We start from the raw sequence: 15,592 nt of genomic DNA, 5'->3' as shown, positions 1-15,592 counted from the left end.
AACTACAATAATCAGAACTAGAGAAAAAGCTTCGTTTTGCAAAGTTCTCCTGCCTCATGCATACTACAAGCAACAAGGAAGTTTTTCCTAATGTTTAATCAAAATCTCCTTTCTCGTCATTTGAATCTGTTGGAATCTCAGTCTCCTCTTCTCTTCTATGCACACTTCTCATCAGTCTCCCTTAATTGCTAAGAAATGATTTGGAATTTGGAACGAGGCCACCAGCAAGACGTCTGCAAGGCAGAATCAGTATCACCATCACACTGCAGTTTAAACCAAAAGTAGCACGGAGCGCACCAGAGTCCCTGCAGCTGTAAATCTGGAGACACCGCAATTTGGTCTAGAAGTTCACCAACGGTCGGGAAGCAATTGGTTCCACCCTCTTAATCATCATTCTGCCCACTGAAACACTATTTTGCACCTCGAGGTACTACTTAAAACAAAAACAAAAAGTGATCTCACAAAACCCCTGGCGTCTGCCACTGCCTTGGTCCAAGGCTAACCATTTGTAAATATTCTGGTTTGTAGCTCATTTTCTTGGCCGCCTTGCAGCTTAATAGTTTCACAGCAGTATTTGACCAGGATTCCTCGCTTCCACCGCCACTTGCTTGATGGCAGGCTTCTCCAGCCTGGCTCCCCTCTGGCTGTTTTGGGCCAACTAGGACTGATGGGAGTTGTAGTCCAAACAGCACAAGGTTGGGAAGGCTGTCCTAAGACACTGCTGTCCTCTTAAGTTAATTCAGGAATCCAACTGAGTTCTCCACAAGTTGAACAGATGTGCTCTGCCAAAGGAGAGAGGTGGTGGTGATGAGGATCAGGGCCCCCAGATCGTTTGCACGGAGCCCTGGAACTCCTGCCCCCCAAAATACACTTTTAAAGATTTGCTTGCAGGTCTGCCAAAATTTGCCCCATGCAGATTCATGGGCACTTGCCATTTTTAATGGGAATTTCAGACACAGGCTGCGCCACAAGTCTTTTAAGGATCTAGCTGGGCACAGCTGTGCTGCAGGGGGCGTCTGCTTGGATGAGCCGCTAGGGCTTCAGCTTCCCCCACGTTCCCTTACCTGGCAGGCCTCGGCTCCGTCCTGCGATTCTCCTCTGCCTGTTCCACAACGAAGCCCTTTCTAAAGTAATCCAGCTGGACTTTAAACATATTGTTGCAATCTCTGCCCTGACTGGGGATGCTGTTCCGCCAATGGGAACTCATGGCCATGGTTGGGAAGGCAGTGAATTGGACAGGGCGTCTTTCTGTGCAAGGTTTTTATCGGAGCTTGCTAGCCACCAGGGTCATGAGCTGAGCAAAATATATTTTTCATCACCTTGGAGGAGAGAGAGAGAGAGAGAGAGATTCCGAGTGGCTCTTAGAAACAGATCTTGCTCATCTGCACCTGCAGCAGAGAAAGGCTTGCTGAACAGATCACAATGACATGGCGACTCTTGGGTTCCAGAAAGCTAATGCAGCCCTGAACACACACCTAGGAAGTTATCTGTCAAGCAGGGATGGGGGTGGGGGAAGAAATCCATTCAATTCACATTTTACCTAATTTACACTTCCCAAACCAGTAAGCGAACTGGGACACAGCCATCTATCAAAATCTGCATTTCTCCAAATTTTTTAATGCTGTTCTTTGGCCAAAAAGTGTGCAAAGATATGTGTAAACTGGTGAAAATTCCTTGCAAAAAATACATATATTGGGATAAATGTACACAAAAAATCATATTTATTTTCATGCAGATTATTTTTTCAAAAGGTCACTGATGCAGAAATGTAGCCAGCTGAATTTAAGGTTGGAAACTGAGAAACTGAAAGAAAGCAGATATTGACAGATTCACCTGCCTCTACTGTCGGGGAGAATGTCTATGTGACAGAATTTGGGGCTGCTTTACATGCACCCCATCGTGAGAGGCCATTTGCTCAATTTATCGGTGAAGCAGTTTGGGAGTCTGCTGCTGCTGCTTTTCACTTTTGCTTGGCTGAGCCCACCTTGCGTGCTCATTTAGTAGCTCCTCCTCCCCCTCAAAATCTCACCCACAAGCACACCCTGCAAAGACAGCATCCTGCAGGTGCCTTCCCCACATGCTAAGCCCCACCTGCATGGGGAAGGGCCTGCAGCAGACTTCCCCAACCTGGGGCCCAGAAGCCAGCAGGGCCAACTTTCAGAGATGATGGGACTTGTAGTCCAAAATAGCCAGAAGGCAATAGAAAACACGTGTGCTCCCAATCCTCATGGGGACGCTGTGCCACCCACCCTCCTGCTTTCCTGCATCTCGTGCTGCCTTTTCCCGCAGAGAAACTATGAGCAGAGAATCACAGAACTGCAGAGCTGGAAGGACCCCAAGGGCCAACCCCCTGCAGTGGAGGAATCGCAGCTCAGGAATCCCTGGCAGATGGTCATCCAACCTCTGTTTAAACACCTCCAACAAAGAAGAGCCACCACCTTCCCAGGGAGTCTGCTTCATTGTCAAACAGCTCTTCCTGTCAGAAAGCTCTACCCAACAGCAGACTGGAATCTTCACTAACTCACTGGCCCTTATAAAAACGTCACTCCCTGCCTTCCTAAATCTGCTGCATGAATACTCTCCAGGGCTGCTTCCCAGGGCTTCCGGTGAAGCAAGACCGCACCTGTTCTTGCATGCAGAAGGTCCCAGGTTCAATCCCCAAAGAGAGCCCAGCCAGAAACCCTGGAGAGCTGCTGCCAGCCAGTACAGGCAGTACTGAACTGGGTGGTCCAATGGACTGACTCGCTAGAAGGCAGCTTCCTTTGTTCCTATGCTGACACAGCCTGGGGTAGGGGTGGAGAGAGGAACACAAAATAAGAGACTAAAGTGCCTCTGACCATGTGCAGAGTTGCTCTCTCCACTGTACAACTCTCTCAATTCTGCGCACATCTAGGGTTAGAACAGCCAAGGCTTCTCATTCGACATTGTGGCAGCTTCAGCCTTTCCCCTTTTCCTCCTAGGAAATAACTGCTTCTTTCCCAAAGGTCCCAGGCCTGGCTGACCAGGATGCTCGGCCAGCCCCTCTCAAGGGGCACTGACAGTATGAAGACCATCACACTGCTCTGCACCGGAGACAGAAAGAACACCTTACCTTCTCTGAGACCAGAGAGAGAAAGGAGTGAGTGGCCTTTGAAATCCCAGGAGCTGCCTACTGGATCAGATTTCTCTCACCTATTTCTTTTCACAGAATTACACCTCGGGCAAATTGCTTCCCTTCCTGCCATCCCTGGACTGCCACAGCAGCACAAGGAAGTGCTCAGTTTCCACTGAAACATTTCCACTGACTGCAGTTAGAAGCCAACCCATTAAGGGCATGGGAGGGGGAGAGTCTCATCATTTTCTCTGCCACCCACAGTAGCATTGTCTCAAGGACCGCTGCCTTCCTGCAGCATTGTCTCAAGGACCCAGGGTGCAGGGCTAAATTATATTACATTAACAACAAGCAATAATAATTATGTTACCCAGCCTTCACCAGCAGGCCCCAGGCTGGGTTACACCAACTCAACATTCAGAATTCAAAGCAGTTAAAGCATATTGCATTTGCAATAATAGCATAACACATAGAATCATAGAATTGTAGAGTTAGAAGGGACCCCAACGGTCATCTAGACCAACCCCCTGCAACACAGGAAACTCAGCTAAAGCATCCATTATAGATGGCCATCCAATCTCTGCTTAAAAACCTCCAAGGAAGGAGTGCTGAAGAGGTACATCTTCAACATTTGCCCAAAGCTGTTCAGTGAAAAAGGCAGGTGCCCACAGCTGAAGGGCTGCCACAGAGAAGGCCCTGCTCTGGGCTGCCACCACTCCAAGCCTCTAAACCTACGCTCCAAACCTACGCATTTCAGGTGTTTGAGGCCTGCAATGTTTGTAGGGTTGCCATATTTTGAACAGCAAAAAAAGAGGGCATATTTGCCGACTTCTACTTTTAGCTATGGATCACTATGACAACTCTCATTTTACATACCCATGAAAAAGTGTCCTGAAAAAAAAGGACATAGGACAACCCTAGCTAGGGCTTTGAACACTAATGTGAGCATCTTGAATTGGGCCTTAAAAAACAAAACAAAACTGGCAGCCACAGTTTTAGAACAGAGGTCATATGTGATCTAAAGCCAAACCAGCTAGTAATTTTGGAGAAGCTGGAGTTTCTCAGCTGTCTTCAAGCACAGCCCCACATAGACCACAGCGCACACATGGCAATAATACAATCTGGAAGTTGCCAGAGCATGGAGTGCTGTAGCCAAGTCATCTACCTATCTACAGCCTTTGAAATCCCTGCACTGGGCAAATTAAGATGGCAGAGGGCTCACCAACCCTTCATTTTGCAATGCACTCAGCTGCCCTATGAGCAAAATATAAGAAAAACATCTTTGGGTGGCAGGAGCGGGAAGGCAGGAGATCCAATTATTAATGCCCTAAAGCCATGAGCTGAACATCAGCAGAAATCCAACAGGTTAAACTCCCACAACCATCATTGCATCTAAAATTCCTGCCTGCAGAACTCCTTATTCACCTCCCTCCTCTAACAGGGCTGAGCTGCTTTTCCCAGCTGAACAGCAAGAAGAAATTCAACAGGTTAAGCATCCTGAGCCCCCTGTTGGATTTTGGCCCAACAAGGCACCTGTTGTTGTTTTTTTAAAAAAATCATGTCTGAGGAGAAGAGGGTGCTCTGGTTACAGAAATGACAAGTGACTTCTTCACATTTTCAGAAGACGTACGTCCTGTTTTCTCCCACAAGAGGTCACCCTAAAACCTTCTTTAAAATTAAATCCTTAACAGTCCCTCTGCTGATCACAACACAAAGTGGGCAGAAAGTTTATTAATTTGTCTTATCAATTGATTTAATTCATTCTTACTTGATGGATTTATATTCTGCCCGAGGTGAGTGCATAAAATACAGACACATGATAACAGAAGCTGATGAAGATTTTTTTTTAAGTCCAGTGTAAGCAACATAAAAAAGAAGAAAAAGTTAAGATACTGAATTTAAGCACCTGAGTAAATTTTAGAGCCACTTGTTTGTCTAAACTCTGGCCAGCTCTATTAAGATCTGTCTCTATTGGGCTGCGTTTCCAAGCAATGCCCTCAGCTGTGCTGGACGAGCAACTAGATCCCATATGCAGATAGAGAGACTCTGTATTTGTGGGCAAGTGAATGTAGAAGACATTCACCGTTATTTGTGACATGGCCCACTATACACAGAACCTAGGAGGCACTTTCTGAATCCCCTGTTTGTTCCAAGAAAGCAGTCTCTCCTTGGCAGAGACGTTCTAGGCTGCTGAGCCCTCTTTGGGCTGCTGGCAAGAAAAATCAAGGAGGAGGAAGTGGAGAAAATTGCAGTGACTTGTAAGGGAGATTCAGAGGTCTAAACAGAAATGCATTGCATGCAGTCGTGGAGGCGCCCCAACTGCAGCCTTGCTTATGTCTTAGGCAGAGGCACAAACACACTCTTTCTGACAGGGTTTGTATGGTTTTGTCATGGCCTCTCTGGCTAGTACGATATTATCTTATTTACTTACTTCCTATAAGATGAGCCAGTCAGCAGCTGCTGCATCTTGAACCGGAATTTTTTTTAGAGAACCTGGTCCTGAAGGGCAGTCCGACATACCAACAGATTGCAGTAGTCAAACCTGGAGGTGACTAGGGCCTGTATAAATCCAGGCAGGCTACTTCTGCCTAGGTAGATCCTACCCTTTCCGACAGGCTCTGGACAAAGAACAGCCATCAAGCGTTTGCAGAGTTCACCTGCTTTTGGGAAGGTAGTCTTCTTGCAAATACAGTGGTACCTCGGGTTATAGATGCTTCAGGTTACAGACTCTGCTAACCCAGAAATAGTACCTCGGGTTAAGAACTTTGCTTCAGGATGAGAACAGAAATCGTGCGGCGGTGGCGCGGCGGCAGCAGGAGGCTCCATTAGCTAAAGTGGTACCTCAGGTTAAGAACAGTATCAGGTTAAGAACGGACCTCCAGAACGAATTAAGTTCTTAACCCGAGGTACCACTGTATGTTTCTTATCCCTGCGCTGCGGTGCACAGCTTTCTTTGACCCAGGCCTCTCCACAGCACAGCACCAGTGCGGAGCTCAGTACAGGACCAAGCCATACGTGACACAGAAGCACTGAAACATAAGAAGAGTTCTGCTGAGTCAGTCTGCTGAGTCATCTAGTCCAGCCTCCTGGCCAACCAGATGCCCCCGTGGGAAACCTGCAAGCCGAGCACAAGAGCAACTCTCCCCTTCTGTGGTTTCCAGCAGCTCATATTCAGAAGCACTTCTGACTCTGACCAAGCATGTGCAGAGCGCCACTCTCTCGCCACCAAGGAAGGGCAGCCAAGCACTTAGGATTACGGAAATGGAGACAACATTGATCAAGCATAGGGATGGGGAGAAATTCACTTCCTTTCACATTTAAAGCGAGCCTGCCTCTGAAATATGAAAACTGAAACACAGCCATCCTTCACTATTTGCACTTCTACAAATTCTGCAGTGCAGTTCTCTGGCCACGTAAAGTGTACAAAAATGCAGGCATTGGGGTAAAATGTGCATTATAATGCATCTATTAGTGAAAGCAACATACACAAATGTCTTAGGGAAGATTGCTTTGTTCAAACGTGTGCTGGGCTAAACTGCAAATTTAAAGTTTTCATTTAAATACTGATGAATGTTGTGAACCCCTCCATCTTATGCCCAGGTGTAAATGAAACCTATATAGGTGTAAATAAAACAGTACACCCTGAAGGCCTCGGCTGACCCTCATTCCAAGGAAACCGAACCTGGCAAAGCGCAGGGCCCCCCGAGTCTCTCCCTGCTTGGAGAGAGGGGTAAATACAGAACAAAGTAGAAGTGGTACTTAGAATCATAGAATTGTAAAGTTGGAAGGGACCCCCAAGGGTCATCTAGTCCAACCCCCTGCAATGCAGGGATCTTTTCTGCATTACAATCACAAACATTAAATCAAATATTCTAACTTAAAATAAAATACATACTGGTGAACAATTAAGAGTCTGACCTGGCATAAAGCAGCTTCTGGCACACTTCTCCTCTGTGAAACTGTCTATCCCTCCTTGAAAACCAACCAGTCAATTGGCAATTGTTGACATGTAGATCTGGTATTGCTGAATTCCCCAAGGAGCCCTGCCTTGCCTTGCCCAGGATCCCATTTCCTGCAGAGCCGTCCCTCTCGTTGGGCAGAGAGTAACAGTGCCGATCTCAGGAGACAGCTGCCAGGGGCCAGCTGGCATCTCATGAGCTAGCCTGCTGTCATTGGCCACGGGGGAGGAGGAGGCTGTCCAACCATCAGCATGGACATATGCATCAACTTCCAGCCTGGATGGTTTGCTGAATGTGGAGTGGGGTTGCCATCTTGTCCTTTGCCTCAAGTGGCAAAATAGATTGCACCAGTCCCATGCAGTGGCCATTCTGGAAAGCTCAGAGGCAGGGCAGGGCAAGGCGGCAACCTCCATCCCACCTGTCCCCAGCCTGTAGGGCACAAAAGGTAAACTGCTTCTGAGGATGGAGATTTCCTTTAGGCTTAGAGCAGCTCACAGGCTTCTCCTTCTCCATGAACTTAACTTTTTTCAAAAGCCACATAAAGCCGTTGCCACATCTTGTGGGACTGAATTATATAATCAAATTATTTCCACTAGGTCAAAATATAAAGGGCAGAGGGACACCTGCTGCCCTGGAACCAGCTGCTCCTTAAAGGTAAAGGGACCCCTGACCATTAGCTCCAGTCATGACCAACTCTGGGGTGGCGGCACTCATCTCATTTTATTGGCCGAGGGAGCCAGTGTACAGCTTCTGGGTCATGTGGCCAGCATGACTAAGCTGCTTCTGGCGAACCAGAGCAACACACGGAAATGCCGTTTACCTTCCCGCCGGAGCAGTACCTATTTATCTACTTGCACTATGACATGCTTTTGAACTCAGCTGCCCCTTAGCAACCAGCAAAACACCTCCAGAACACCACAGGAAGTGGGGATGGTCACTCTTGTGGTGCATGCACAGAATATCATTTATAAAGGGAAACCATTCCAGGTTCTTTTTAAGAAAATCTACCACATCTGTAAGCTTACTAATCTCACTGAAAAGCCAGCATTAAACATAAATGTGGTGACCAGCTGTCTGCTTGGGAAAAAGACAAAACTTGGCAGACACCCCTGTGCAGTTTTTTAAAGATGATATAATAATGTTCTAAACTTGATTATACCCGCAGCAAAACAGTTACATGGCAATATATTCCAGAGAACAGAAAATGCAAGCTTTTAAGGTTAATCGTCATCGGCATGAGGGGGACAGGATTATTCCACGGTTCCTTGTCAATAGACAAATACTTGCCTGTAACTTTGGCACAGCAGCCTTAGATCGTCTTTCTCCGTGAAAAGCACAGAGGTTGAGAGGGGAACCCAACCTATTCTCCCAAAGCAAAAGACAGTTCAAAAACATTCCTTTTAAACCCCAAAGCTTCCAACAGTTCCGCAGGCTTCACGGCTGCCATCTTGAAAAAGATTTGATGGCCAGGGGGCCTCTTTCCATTTCTATCAGGGTGGAAGGGAGAGAGAAAGAGACACCCTGTTATAAGAGTTTGATGGTAATCCTCTGAGAATTTTTTTTAAAACCTCTCTCCCGGGGGTGGGGAGGTGGAAGAAAGCCCTTCTCTGAAAGCGCTTATGAAGGACAACATTTTTGTGTCCCCCGAATAAAACGTTTTAATGTGCTACAATCCATTACACACACATCCCACCATTTCCTTTCAATAATTATTCATTAGAAAACATTTAACGTCGCTGCAAATTTCACACCGGGCAGTCTGTGGACAAAGGGCCAACGATGGCCCATTTAGGAGAGAGGCTGGAGGCCGCCTCTGCTAATCTGAGAAATGGGAGGGGGCGCCTGGGCTGGCCAGGCTGGACACAAGGGCCCCCGCCAAATTGTGCAGTTAACGGTCAAAGCCCCCCTGCCTACTTTGACACTCATTTAAAGATGACAGCGAACAATAGAGATTTGTTCCTGGCAACTCTTTCTTGTCAGGCTCAGGCAGGTCTACAGCGACTAAGCCGAGGACCGACCGGCTCGGCCGTCCTCTAGCTCAGGGCCGGGGGGCGGGGTTCCGTTAGACCTGCCATGTCAGGCCTCTTCCTCTGGGGACTCCCCCCCCCCCACCCAATGCGACAGGTGAAGAATGAACAGGTTAAGAGAGAGAGAGAGAAGGGGAGCCCCAGGCAGAGCACGTCCGCTCTGTGGATGCTATGGCAAGGTGGGCCAGGTCAAGAGAACCTTCTTTAGGACAGGAATCCTGATGCTTTGAAACAGTGTGGGCTTTGTGATGAGTGGGAGGGAATCAAGGCATATTTCTTTCGGTCTCCCCTGCCCACCTTCCCCAGAACCCTCCAGTCGCTGTCATCTCGGAGACGGTGCAACTCCTGCTCATTTGGGGTGCAGAAACAATAGGCCAAGCCAGGGGCCATTCAAATCTCAAGCAGGGAAACCAACAAAAAAAGTGGGTCTCTTGGGCTTCAGAAAGTTAAGGGGGTATGCAATTCCCTATCTGTGGATTGGTCAGCAGCAGAGAGAGAATCTTGTGGGGGTCAAAAGAGGCCGCAGGTACAGTGGTGCCTCGCAAGACGAAATGAATTCGTTCCGCGAGTCTCTTCGTCTAGCGGTTTTTTCGTCTTGCGAAGCAACCCTATTAGCGGATTAGCGGATTAGCGCTATTAGCGGATTAGCGGCTATTAGCGGCTATTAAAGGTTTAAGGGATTAGCGGATTAGCTGCTAAAAGGCTATTAGCGGCTTAGCAGCTTAGAAAAAGGGGGTGGGGAGCGAAAAAAAATCTCAAGACTCGCAAGACATTTTCGTCTTGTGAAGCAAGCCCATAGGGAAATTTGTCCTGCGAAGCACCTCTGAAAACGGAAAACCCTTTCGTCTAGCGGGTTTTCCGTCTTGCGAGGCATCCGTCTTGCGGGGCACCACTGGACAAGGAGGCTCAGAGCCACAGCCCCTGCTTTACTTGCAGAAGGTCCCAGGTTTGACCCCCCAACACCTGTAGTAGGGCTGGGAATATTCCTTCTGAAAGAGGTGTTGCCAGTCCACGTAGGCAATGCTGAGCCAAGCGGATCAAGGCCCTGACTTTGAGAAAAAGCAGCTTCCAATGGCACAGTAGCTACAAACTGGAGATTCACCTGTTAAGGGTCAGGAGCAGCAGCAACACGCTTTGAGCTCGTGTAGCTGCCAAGAGACTAAACTGAAGCTCGTGTAGCGGCCACATGCTCATTGGGGAGGGGAGGGGCTTGGCATCACCTCTGCAGGATGTTCCCAAGTTCTGCAGCGAGGATGTCTTGGCATAAAGTGCAAGAGCGGTATCAGGTCAGGTTTGGAGAAACAGAGTAGCATCCCTGCTTTTTACTTGTTGCAAAAATTAGCCTGGATTGCACAGGCTGGTTATTTGTAAGTTCTGAGTTTACAGCGCATAGGACATCACCTGCGTGTGCAAATGGTATAATAGTATACATCACTGGAGTTATAACCAGGACTTTGTACACACTTTAAAAAAAAATTAAAAACCCCACACTATTTCTGCAATCTGTATCTATAATGCAAGCCAAGTACCGTATATCTGTATGCAGTTGTTGCTTACACATAATTTAATCTGGTTCTGCAAACCAGATTTGAGAAGGAGAGGAAGCAAAATGTCTTTCCAAAATTTGTACCTTCCATTTCTGTACAACCGCTTTCCAAAGTGGCAGACGACACAGTTAAAAAATAGCAAGCACACAGTAAATAAGAATCAAATCAATATTTTGTTTAAAGCATAAATCAGTGTACAATAATAAAAACAGCTGGACTAAAAAAATAAAATAAGAACAGCTGCTTTTTGTTATAATTCAACAGCTAATTCAGCAGTGGACCATAACAAAGTAAAACAGCAGATTAAAATTAGAAAGGTTGGCCTTGAGGCCACGTGTGACCCCCAAACTAATAAGTGCCTCCTCTGTCAAGAGTGACCTGTGATCTGCTGCATCTGGCTGGGCAGAGAGGAAGCCGGAGAGAGAGAGGAGGTTGCGCTCCCCACTTTGTATCCAGCCCTGCCTACCATGGGCTTCAGCTGTGCACCCAGTTGGCACGAGGCCTCTGGCAGATTCCACCTTTGGGAACGTGGCCCTCAACAGAAAAAGGGGGTTCCCATCCCTCTTATAAAGAATTAAATCAAAACTACTGGTGAATAAAAGGCAGGAGAGTGATGCCCCCTTTCCCTGCCCCACAACTGGAAATTTTGCTTGGCTTAACTGGTTCAGAATTAACCCTCAAGTCTTGCTCATAAATACAGATTTATCAACAAAGCTTTTGGAGGTGCTGCACTCTGGGCATTGTGCAAGATGCTTTTTGTAATCAGCACACTATACAGTTCTAAGAAACTGATGCTGCAATTCCTTTTATTACTGGACAATACTGGACCAACCATCACATGCCAACCCTGTATCAAAGGTCTGGTCATGAAGAGAACCCCCCCCCCCCCCGAGGTCCCAGGCCCTGCAATGGAAGTTTACTGACGTGGAGCTGAGCAGGGGCTTAACATCTCCCATCAAGTAGAAGAGAACAGATGTCCCCGAGTCCTGGCAGAAAACAAGCACATGCATCCTAGTCTAATTGCAGGTAGGGGAAACCATCATAAATCCCAGCCCAGGCATCAAGGCAAGTTGAGAAAGCTGACATTTGTCTGTTTATTTATCCTACATCTTACAGAAATAGCAGGACAACAAAACAGATCCACTTTTGCATTTCGTGACTAAATCATCCCATTAAACCTTTCTCAGCTGCAACTCAATTCAAGCTCAATTCAAACTTAGCCAAAATCTACACTGTCCCCAGAGCAATTGCACAGAACATCTGCAACTTTAACTTACCCCTGCATCAGTCCAAATGCTTGGGGGAGTCAGATGTCGTGTTTGCAGCCAAGACCAAAGTTCATCTAGGACCTAGATTCTGGTTCCAACACCAGGACGGTAGGATACTGAACTGCCGGATTCCAGCATTACCTTGTGGGTTAAATGTGTGCTGAGTTGGCAGCCCATTGCTGATTCTCAACAGATAGTTTGGGGGGGGGGGGGGCAAGGGACGAAACTTGCCATAGTTTGCACGCTCTCCTGGTTCCAAAAGTGCTGCACTCATTTTAACCCCAGGACAATGTTGTCAAGAGACTACCTGTCAAAAAGACAACGGTGCATCTGAAGGGCTGAGAAGGCTGTGCCTTAGAGGAGGAAATGCATCTCAGCAGAAATTTTACAAAGTATCACTCTGCACGTTCCCAATCAATCGTGACATCAGCCTTTTTGACCTGCTCAAGCCTCGCTCTCGAATCCAGTATCACAGAGCAATGCAGTGACCCTCAACATAACAGCAACTTCCCTGGAGTTGATTGTGAGCTGAGCAGTTGCAAAGTCGAACCAGGGAAACAAACCCAAAGGACGGACTTAGGACATAGGAAAGCAAAGGCACCAAGGCACCAAATGCAGCCTGGACACTCAGGTTCCACACAGCATACTTTCAAAGCCCGCGACTCTTGCCAAATAATCCCAAGAGGTGTGCCTTGTTAAGGGCACTGGGAATTTTAGCACTGTGAAGGATAAACTACAGTTCCCAAGATTCTTGGGAGGGGGAATATGCACTTTTGATGTGCTTTAAATGCATGGTGTGTTCAGCTTGGATTAAATCTGGGTCTGAGAACCTGCAGCCCCCCAGGTGCTGTTGGGCTTCTGGTCTCATCAGACCTGGCAAGAAGCTGGGAATGGAGGGCCTTGGAATCCAACCCCTGGGAGGTCACAGGAGACACAGACACACATGACACACACATCTTGGAGCGAGAAGTTAGTGGGCACCCTCCCCTCCTAGCAAACTCTGAGAAATGGAGTTCTGTTTCATCACTTGTGATTTGCTGCCTTGGGCTCCTTTGGGAGGAAGATCAGGTTAATAAATAAACAAATCCATACAACGTTCTCAGCCCCTCAACCAAACAGCGCCCAAGATTCTTGGTGGGCAGTCAAATAGGCTTCCCTATGAGTTTGTTAGGTAGACACACTCTGGATGCTCCCCCATCTTCCATAGCTGCATGGTGGGCACTTCATTCCAGTGCAGAGCTTGGGCCACCTTCCCCTGCCCTCCTCGTTTTGCCCTTCTGCCCCTGTGAGCTGCTGGCCAGGCACTGCGCCTTTCCCAGGAAGACCAACCAACTCAAGTGCACCTCATAGCAGGAGAATGAAGTTAGTTGACGTGTGATGGGACAAGGCCTTCTTAGGGACAGCTCCAGTGGGCTCCCTCTCTTCTAGCCCTCAAGCAAACCGTGAAGAGGGCTATTTAGTGCTTTACTTTTTGAACCCCGCTGCTAAAAATAGGTTTCCTGTTGCCCCAGTTCTTGTAACCCCTCAGTTTTGTATTTTCCTGCATGATAGGCTATTGTGTGGGCTCTTGTAGCCAAAAGGCAAAATATAGCCAGGGCTATTTTTCTAGAAAAATAGGTGCAATGGCACCCACCTGAGAGGTGCCAGACCTGCGTTCCATCTGAAAAAAGCCCCAAATATAAGCCTAATACAGTGGTACCTCTAGTTACAAACTTAATTTGTTCTGGAGGTCCGTTCTTAAGCTGCAACCGTTCTTATCCTGAGGCACGCTTTCGCTAATGGGGCCTCCGGCGCACAAATTCCATTCACATCCTGGGGCAAAGTTTGCAACCAGGAGCAGCTACTTCCGGGTTAGTGGAGCTCGTAACCTGAAGCGTTTGTAACCAGAGGTACCACTGTATAAGGGGCATTCAGCAGCACTGACAAATGCCCTAGCTACACCCGGCCCCTCATTTTCTCAGTTGCCCAACTTCAAGCCTAGGTGCATTGGGGGCAGTGAATCAACACCCTCGCAGGAGAGTTAAGCAGGGGGCCACGCCCGGCACCCCGTTCAACGCAGGAGCAAGGCCATTGGGTGTCTAAGGGCTACCACAGCCTGTCCCAATGGGAGCAAATGCCTGACTAGGGAGCTGCCTTCTATGCAATGCGACCATTTTGTAGGCCTCACTTTGTTTGATTAGCTAAAATTAAGTAGTTTGCATAACAGGACTCTTTCATCGGGCGGGGAGGGGAAGAGTTTGATTACTTCAACATCACAAGAAATGCAGAAGAACTTGGCTGGAGATACGTGTTTCCTTTGTTTCCTTTGCAGCCGACAAAGCTCCCTGGGAGGGACGGAGGGGAACAAGAAAGCCTTGCGTGGCCCCTTCAGCTCCTGGGCGGGCGATAAAGCAAATCAATAAATAGCCCTTGGTTTCTTTAGAGCGGCGCTCCCAAGTTCCCTGGCAATAAACCCCAAGCGTGGGGTCTCCCTGCTGCCTCCCCCCATTTCATTTTAACCCCCTCGCAGACGGGCCTCCTTCTTGTACTGAAGGGGATGAGAAAGTCCAGGACAGAGAGAAGTATTCTTCCCTTTCTCCCGGAGCTCCGCTTACCTCCTCAGCCTCCGGCATGCTGCCTCTCCTCCAAGGAGCAGCCACCGGCAGAGCCATTTTGCCCGGGGCTCCTTGGCAGGGCTGTTCTTGGGCCCCAGCCACGCCATCCCTTTAAAGGCCCAGCTTCGCCCAAAGGGCTCTGGGAGTTGTAGTTTGTGGGGGTGCTGAGAGGAGGAGAAGACGGCGAACTGCAGCTCTGGGAAGGGAAGAGGGAGGCTCTCCTCCCAACTCTCAGCACCCTCCACAAACTACAGCTCCCAGAAACCTCTGGAGGAAGGCCTGACTGGCGCTTGAAAGGGGTGGCGTGCCAATGGCCTTGGTCCCAAAGGGCGCTGGGCAGCTGCAGCTGGGCTCTCTTGTGTTTAGGAGACGGGGCCCCTGCAGCAAAGGACACCCCGTGGAGCACAATGAACCAAGGGGGCTTAATGGCATAAGGAAGAATTGTCATTCCATTTCATAATCGCTTGGGTTGCAATTTCCATTAGAAACGGGGCTTCCTTCTGAGTAGACAAGCACCGGATCACACTCTTAACTGCTTTACACTTGGTGGATGAGAGAACATAGACCTCAGATTCAGGGGCTCTGACTTGTTAAAGACAAGAAAACAGTTTGCGGGTGTCCTGTGAAATAAAAGCATCACCAGTTGGGTGGCTCCCCCCTCCTGTATTTGATTGAGCCTGTGCTTTTTTCAGCAGCCAGCCAGGCAGCAATTAAACAGGTGAAGCTTTATCTATCACTTAACTCTGTGCCAAGCAAACCTCCTAGCGTATAATGTTAAAGGGGAATGAGCAGGTCTACTTTATTTGAATGAATGACATCCCTACGCAGGACTTTTACTTTCTTACTTTCTCCCCCCCCCCCCCTTTCAATAATGTTGTTATGGTGTAAAAGGCTCTAGAGAATCACTTAATGCAAACATTGCTTTTACCAGACAAGCAACCACAACAGCGATGCCTCGTGTAATAAATAAGTGAACGAACAGGTTCTGTCCACCGCCGCTGCCACTTCATGGCTGACTGCATTAGGAAATGAGATTTTTATAACAGCCTGGCTGGAAGCAAACAAATGACCCAACCCTAGTTAGATTTACTGCCGCATCTTCCCTG

General features: G+C 48.1%; 2 protein-coding genes across 10 annotated transcripts in view; one reads left to right on the top strand and one right to left on the bottom strand.

Moving 5' to 3' along the window:
• MYO1H (myosin IH) overlaps positions 1-15,592 on the bottom strand; it is a 70,411-nt gene that overhangs the window by 46,037 nt on the left and 8,782 nt on the right. Inside the window, exons 1-2 of one of the 3 annotated variants that reach the window (XM_083407259.1) lie at positions 7,010-9,085; positions 1,065-1,319 (exon numbers count right to left, since the gene is read on the bottom strand). The exons of 1 other annotated variant lie outside the window; for it this stretch is intronic. Coding sequence is in view for 1 of the 2 variants with exons in the window: in XM_083407258.1 (XP_083263384.1) it covers positions 14,487-14,543 (57 nt within the window). In the remaining variant the exon portion in view is untranslated. Of the gene's footprint in view, positions 1-1,064; positions 1,320-7,009; positions 9,086-14,486; positions 14,623-15,592 lie in introns of those variants that run through there. One more of the 3 variants, XM_083407258.1, reaches the window with a different exon arrangement.
• The window catches only part of FOXN4 (forkhead box N4), a 54,111-nt gene continuing 52,114 nt past the window's right edge, over positions 13,596-15,592 (top strand). For 6 of the 7 annotated variants that reach the window (XM_083407318.1, XM_083407316.1, XM_083407314.1 and 3 more), the window contains exon 1: positions 14,732-15,204. The gene's annotated coding sequence lies outside the window, so the exon portion shown is untranslated. Of the gene's footprint in view, positions 13,969-14,731; positions 15,205-15,592 lie in introns of those variants that run through there. The other variant, XM_083407312.1, reaches the window with a different exon arrangement.

This window comes from Podarcis tiliguerta, assembly GCF_965153285.1.
Source record: "Podarcis tiliguerta genome assembly, chromosome: 13".
Classification (NCBI taxonomy): Eukaryota; Metazoa; Chordata; class Lepidosauria; order Squamata; family Lacertidae; genus Podarcis; species Podarcis tiliguerta.
This window is presented reverse-complemented; position numbering and strand designations above follow the sequence as displayed.